Consider the following 7,473-nt stretch of genomic DNA (forward strand, 5'->3'; position numbering starts at 1 on the left):
TATATATATATATATATATATATATAAATTGACAGAGGAAAAGATACATCCATAAAAAATGCAAGACATTATCAAATATTCATTTTAATAGCCTCTTTCAATACATAAGAAAGTCTAGATGTCCTCATATTTCTTATTTAGCACAGAACAAGGAGAAAATGGATTGCAAAATGGTTCCCATAAATTTTGCACTACTTGATGAAATGCGATTCCACATCAAACATATTAAAAATTGAAGTTATCCCACTTTCCAACTTGGCTTACCTTGCTTTCAGAGCTTTAGTGGTGAGGAATAGTACTCCTTCCCCTCTATGCCTTATATTGCCCCTATCTTTGGAATAGTAATAAGGAGGGACTGTGTGAATTTTTTTTAATACAATATCAAATGATGAGAAGATAAAGAAGGTTATCTCAAGAGAACAAAGGGTTTGTTTTGGCATTTACTTTCTAACATTCCAAATGCTTCAAAATATAATAATGTGTCTGTGGACCTCACTCTATGTCTGAAGGCTCCTGATGCCAGTTGCTTTATCTGTGTTAATAATAAACCACAATTTTCTCAGGCACTTAGAGCTAAAGTATTAGGTCTTTTATCATCCTTGCTTCTTCACCCACAATATTCAAACAGTTGCCAAATTCAATATCTTTTCTAACTGAACTTCCTCTCTCCAGTTTGGGTGCTCCCCTGTTGTTATGAGTCTCTTTGTAATTTGCCTAGATATGAGAAGAATGCTCTAACTGGCCGTGCAATTTCCCACCTGGTTTTCAATGCACAGTTGTGATCCTCAGAACACTCCTCAACTTAAAAATCTATCAGCAGTTTCCATCACTTGTGCATTTAAATTTCTTATCTTATTTCCAAGTCTTCTACATTAGCATTCTACCCTACCCCTCAACCTAATTCCCACAGGTCTGGTTGCTTATGTCTAATAATTAGTGAAATTGCATAATCATCACTTTAAAATCCCATTCTTCTTTTCCTTCTCATTTTGCTGCATATCTTATCTCTCTTCTCCCTCCTATTCCTACCTTTCTCCATATTTTTACCTACTGACTGAAATGTGGAACCTCCTCCTTTTTGAAGCCTTTTTGAAGGCTTCATAGATCCTTATGTATGGCTGTGGCTTCTTTCTCTTTCATAAATATGCATGTTTTATTTGTGATTTTCTGACACATTGATTTTATTCTGCCCTATTTTAAGGTAAACTGTATACCTGTCCAGGAGCTCTGGTGGTACAGTGGTTAAAGCTTTCAGCTGCTAACCAAAAGGTCAGCCATTTGAACTCCCTAGCCACTCCATAGGAGAAAGATGAGATGGTCTGCTTCTGTAAAGATTTCCAGCTTTGAAAATCCTATTGGGTAATTCAACTTGGTCCTACAGATCAAGGACTGAGATGAGGTAGAATTGAATAGATGACAATGGGTTTGTTTGCTTTTTTTGGTATATACATCTACCTACTTTATGAGATTGGAGGTTCCTCCAGTATTTTGATATTATGCTTTTTATCTTTGTATTCAGATGCACCAAGTTCATTGTCTTGCTAATTATAGGTGTCAGAAGGAATGGCCACCTGCCTAGCTCGCCATCACGTTGATTTTTCATTCTGTGAACAAATATTTACTTGTTTACATTCCTCCTTTCATGAAATTATGTTATGAAAGGAGAAAAGAGATGACATATAAGTAAACAAGGAATATAATTCTAGATAAATGCTATTAAGAAAAATGAAACAGAATAAAGACATAGAGAATGACTGCAACAAGAATATAGACAGCCATTTTCAAGGAAGGTATCTCTGAGGTAGTTACGTCTGAGTGAAAAAGCTGAATGATAAAAAGGAAAATTCCCTGCAAGGATCTAGGGAAAGATTATGTTAGCCAAGGAGAACAATAAGGAAATCTCTGAAGTGGGACTAAGTAAGTGTGAACTTCAGAGGGATAGCTTTGAGGCTGGAATAAGTAAGTAAATAGTGAAGAAAATGGTAGATGATAGAGTGATAGTATTGAGCAAGGACCACAGCATATATGGTCACATAGTAGATTATAACACATTTGAAATATTTTTGTAAGGACAAACGGGAAGCACTGGAGATTTTAAGCAAAGCCATTCTAGGATTTGACTGATATTTTTCAAACATCACTCAGGTTTCCTAGGTCGAAAAAGAAAGGGCAGAATGCTTTTTATTTAGTGCACCATAGAGCCTTAAACATAACAACCACCACCACAACAAGAGCCTTAAAGGGAGCTCTGGTGGCGTAGTGCCTAAGGCATTTATTTGACTGCTAACCAGAAGGCTGGATGTTCAAACCCACCAGCCACTCCTCGGAAGGAAGATTGGGCAATCTACTTCCATAGTGAATCTACCTTGGAAACCCAAGGAGGGGTTGTTATGAGTCAGATCTGACTCTACAGCAGTGAATGAGAGAGCCTGAAAGGTCCCAGACAAAGTTACAGTAGAAAGTTGCAGAAGAGTCCATCCAATTGTGGCCTCTCTCTTAAACCTGGCAGTCATTTGGATTTATACCACTTCCCTACCTTTCCATGGCTAGAATTACAAAGAATGCTTCTAGATCCACCTCTGAGAGTAAGCTATTGAGTAAATAGATGATTTGAGAGGGAAGATTTTCCTATTGATTGTAACATGTTTTATGGTCTGGAATTCTGCTTCATCCTGTCTCTAAATTCCATACGGCTGATAAAGAATTAAGTGTTCACTGACTGTTCATCACATGTTAAGTGTGAATTTTAATATAATGATACAGTTTCTGACTTATTTGCAAAGGATAGAAACATCACTATTATTTTTTCTTTTTAATTTTATCCACAAACCCTAGGCAATGGAAGATATAAAGGCAGGTGAGGTGAGAAAAAGATGGTAACTCACTGGTGAATCCGTGCACGGCTGAATGGGCCAGTATAGCATTCTGACTCCTCCAGGTCTGGGAAAGCTGACTTGTCGAGAACCATTGGGTTTCGGGGCATCCACTGTATGATTTTTTTCAAATTCTTTTTCATCCTGGAACAAAGTTACATTTCTGAATTAGGTAAGTTTGCATTTGAGTCATGCCTACCTACCTTTGACTACAGTTCCTTAAAGGAAGTAGAATTTTTTTAAAAAAGACACACATACACATAAACACACATGTGCATATTCCTCCTGTCCCTACCAAAAATAACAAATATATATTTGTTAACAAATAAAAAATAATAAACGAATAAATAACAAATCCTGCATTTGCTTAAACTCTTTCAGAGCAATTATGCTATGCTTCCACAAAAATCTTGTGGAAAATATTAACGGATCATCATACATAAGGATGGTGATAGGTAAAGAGAGTATAAAAATTTTAAAAGCAGCAAGATATACTGTTAAGGTTGTGTATCTCACTGTGTGTTTGCATGTACATAAGTATTTATAGATGGATACAGACATACCGGTAGGTAGAGATAGACACAGATATAGATGCAAGTGTAAATAGACATCTCCACTTGATTTTTTTTTAATCAGATAAAAAAAACAGCAATATGGTCCCACAGAAGTGGAGAATGAGAAGAATATTGCTGGTGGGAATACAAATAGTACAACTGCTGTGGAAAAGAGTTTGGTGGTTCCTCAAAAAGCTAAAAATGGATGACTCAACAATCCTACCCTTAGGTATACACCCAAGAGATACAACAACTGCAAAGCTTACAGACATATGCACCCCAATGTCCATTACAGCCTTACTCACAATAGCCGAAAGTTGGAAGCAACCCAAATGTCCAAGAGAAGAATAGATACAGTATGTAGTATATACATACAAGGGAGCTCTGGTGGCATAGTGCTTAAGGCATTTGACTGCTAACCAGAAGGCTGGCAGTTCAAATCCTCCAGCCACTCCTCGGAAGGAAGGTTGGGCAATTTACTTCCGTAGTGATACTGTGTTGGAAACCCAAGAAGGGGTCGCTATGAGATAAAATTGACTCAATGGCAGAGAGTTTGGATTTATTTTTATTTTTTTTTAGTTATATGTATACATCAGAATATTGCTCTGTCATATAGAGAAACAAAGTCCTTATACATGCCCCAACATCAACAAACCTTGAAAACATTATGCTGAATGATGTAAGTCAATCAAGAAAAGTCAAATATTCTATGATTTGCCTAGTATGAAACACTTAGAATAGGCAAATATAGAGAGATCAGAGTTTAACTCTGGTTACCAGAGTTGGAAGGAGCTCTAGTGGTGCTAGGTTAAAGCCTGGGCTGCTAATCTAAAGGTTGGCAATTCAAACCTATAAGCTGTTCCACAAGAGAAAGATGAGGCAGTCTGCTTCCATAAAGATTTACAGCCTTGGAAACCCTATGTGGTCACTATGAATCAGAATCAACTGGATGGCAGAGGGTATGGTTTTTGGGTTTGCCAGAGGTGGAAGGGAAGGGAAATTAGGGAATCTTTTTAGCTAGCACTGACTTTCTGTTTATAGGAGATGAAAAATATGGCAATAGATACTGGAGATGGTTGCACAGAATGGTTTATGTAATTGATTTCACTGAATTATACAATTGATAAGTGTTGAATGGCAAATGTTTTATCTATGTTTTTTTACAATCAAAAAAGAAATGGCCACTACACACAATCAAAACTCCTGGAATTTGGATAAACCATAATTCAATTCAATTGAGTTTAATTAAATTTAATTTGATTCAAATCAGCTGAAGCTTATATCATCTAGTTTTATAACAAGGACCAGTAATCTAATTTAATGCATATGGGTTAACTTGTTGGCTACTGTGTGCATCCAAGCCAAATTTTATTTGCAACTGAGAACACATAAAGTCAGTTATATTTAAATATCTCAACATGGTACAGTCACTCTAATCTCAAATCTGTAGACATGTCAACATCCACTTATCTTGATGTTTATTTATTTATTTATTTTTTAAGGAACTGCTAATGATAAAATAAGGAGCTCTGGTAGCATAGTGCCTAAGGCACTTGACTACTAATCAGAAGGCTGGCGGTTGAAACCCACCAGCCACTCCTCGGAAGGAAGATGGGGCAATCTATACTTTGGTAGTGATACTGCCTTGGAAACCCAAGGAGGGGTCGCTATGAGTCGATTCCGACTCGATGGCACATAACAACAACAACAACGATAAAATATCCTAAAGTTAAATAAACCAAACCAGAGCCCACTGCCATTGAGTCGAATGATTCCTCTGAGTAGCCCTAAGTCAAGTAGTTCTTGGATCTAATATAAGTAGAAGATGGTACAGGACAGGGCACTGTTTCGTTGTTACACATAAGGCTGCCATGAGTTTGAGCCAACTGGACGGCAACTAAAAGACACTGTAAGTGTAAGCATATCTAAAACCTTGTTACTTAAAGTGGTATTTGGACCAGTTGCATCAGCTTCACATGAAAGCTTGATGCAAGTGCATTAGCTCAAGCTTACACTCTGGATTTATGTAATTAGAACCTTCATTTTAAGAAGAATCCCAGGAATTTTGTGTGCACACTTAAATTCGAGAACCATTGTTCTAAAAGCAACTTATCATCATGAAAGATGTCACTATCTATAAGTTTGAAACCCAAATTCAAAGAACTTACATATACAATAATTTCACATTTCATATGTCAAGTATCTTGAATTGTTAGCTAGTGGTGATGTAGTGCCTAAGGCATTTGACTGCTAACCAGAAGGCTGGTGTTCCAAACCCTCCAGCCACTCCTTGGAAGGAAGGTTGGGCCATCTACTTCCGTAGTGATACTGCTTCGGAAACCCAAGGAGGGGTTACTATGAGTCGGATTCGACTCGATGGCAGTGCGTATTGGTTAATTTGATAAGTAGAAGAAGGATTATTTCTTAATGCCCATGTAAAAACAAATGAATCAAAGCTAAACCAACTTAATTGGTTTTTCAAACTATTAAATTTATTTTTTATTTTATAAAAGCAAGGTGCTGAAGCCATATCAGTTCCACTGTTTCACGGAACACAGAGAATTGCTTATGCTCTCATTCTTAAAAGAACACAAAATAACTCTTGTGTCCTCACAGGAAACAGCAAGAACAACAGTGTCGAATACTTCTTTGATTTATATGCTAATGACAAAAACTTTGCAAAATAGTCAAGAAAGCAGGAAGATAAAAAAAGAGAAGGTAATGATATATTTAAAATCATCTCAGAAAGATTTTTTTTTTTATTTTAATGCAGCTGTCTTGATTTAATTTTTTACTTTTTATTTTCGTGTCAATTTCTTCTTGGGAAGGAAGGTGGATGCTTTTATTTGTTGTTGTTGTTTGTTTGTTTTTTTATGGAAATTTTCAAATCATATTCATACAGTTAACCAGGACACTGAACTGTATCCAAAGGGAAACTCAATAGCTAAAAGAGATTCACTTCCCTAGAAATGACAGGTAAGCATCAGTGATCTCTGTATTTCAGAACTTGCAGGGTACAAAAAGCTTACAGGAGTCTAAAACAAATAAAAACAAATGTAAGCCACAGAATAAACTCTAAAAATTTCATCCAAATAACTCATTTAGATATTCCATTTTAGTGGCCGAACAATATTTAGAGCTAGGAATAAATTTTTCAGCAATCCAGGAAAATACTGGATGTAAGCTAAGAAATAGAAATCAAGAAAAGGTGCCAATAATGAAAAAAAAGAAAATTAATAACAGACACATGTGCTTAATTTTCAGAATTCAAAGAATGCTTAACTACCTAGACTGTCATATCACATTTGACCCTCCTGAAGAGTCATTATTTTAAAAGACCATTTTGATGCAAGTACACATGGTATTCAAAAGTATGTAAATGAAGCTGATTGTTTGTTAATATGTGTTTGTTTAAGCACCAAATCTTAAATATTAGGGGTTTGGTTTTGGTTCTTTTTTCACAGCTTTGAATTATTTTAGAGTGAATAGAAAACAAACCATTAGAATTACTCAGGAAGTTCTATAAAAGTGTTGATACTTGGGTCCCATGTGTAACCCTGGGAGTGACAGTAATAGTGGAAACTTCAACCATTTTGGAGTCAAACACATTGGGTTCAAACACGCTATATTAGCTGTGTGAACCTGTGTATATTATTTAATCTCTCGTTGCCTCTTTTTCTCCATTAATAAAATAAAAATAGCAATACTCATCTTGCATTAGAGCTGTGAATTGGTATTTGACTTTAAAATTGATCATTAACTTAAGGCAAAGTGAAGTAAGCAGACTTTATACTTCTCAGACTTCAATATGCATATGGAATACCTAATACAGTGTTAAAATGCAGATACTGACTCGGTTTGTCTTATGGAGTTTGAGATTATGCATTTCTAACTTGATGTCAGGTGCTATTGCGGAGACTCCAACTCCTAGCAGAACAAAACACTGCCAGGTCCTGCAACATCCCCACAATTCATGTTACTCTGCTTGAACCCATTGTTGTAGCCTCTGTGCCAAACCATCTCAGTGAAGATCTTCCCTTTTTTCA

The 7,473-nt window shown here is 36.2% G+C and overlaps 1 protein-coding gene across 1 annotated transcript in view; it reads right to left on the minus strand.

The window, feature by feature from the left end:
• ANO3 (anoctamin 3) overlaps positions 1–7,473 on the minus strand; it is a 629,748-nt gene that overhangs the window by 166,458 nt on the left and 455,817 nt on the right. The window contains exon 9 of the mRNA XM_007951966.2: positions 2,886–3,017. Coding sequence (XP_007950157.2) covers positions 2,886–3,017 — 132 coding nt within the window. The remainder of the gene's footprint in view (positions 1–2,885; positions 3,018–7,473) is intronic.

The sequence above is a fragment of the Orycteropus afer genome, unplaced genomic scaffold (assembly GCF_000298275.1).
Source record: "Orycteropus afer afer isolate SDZICR_OR568_19922 unplaced genomic scaffold, OryAfe1.0 scaffold00321, whole genome shotgun sequence".
NCBI lineage: Eukaryota > Metazoa > Chordata > Mammalia > Tubulidentata > Orycteropodidae > Orycteropus > Orycteropus afer.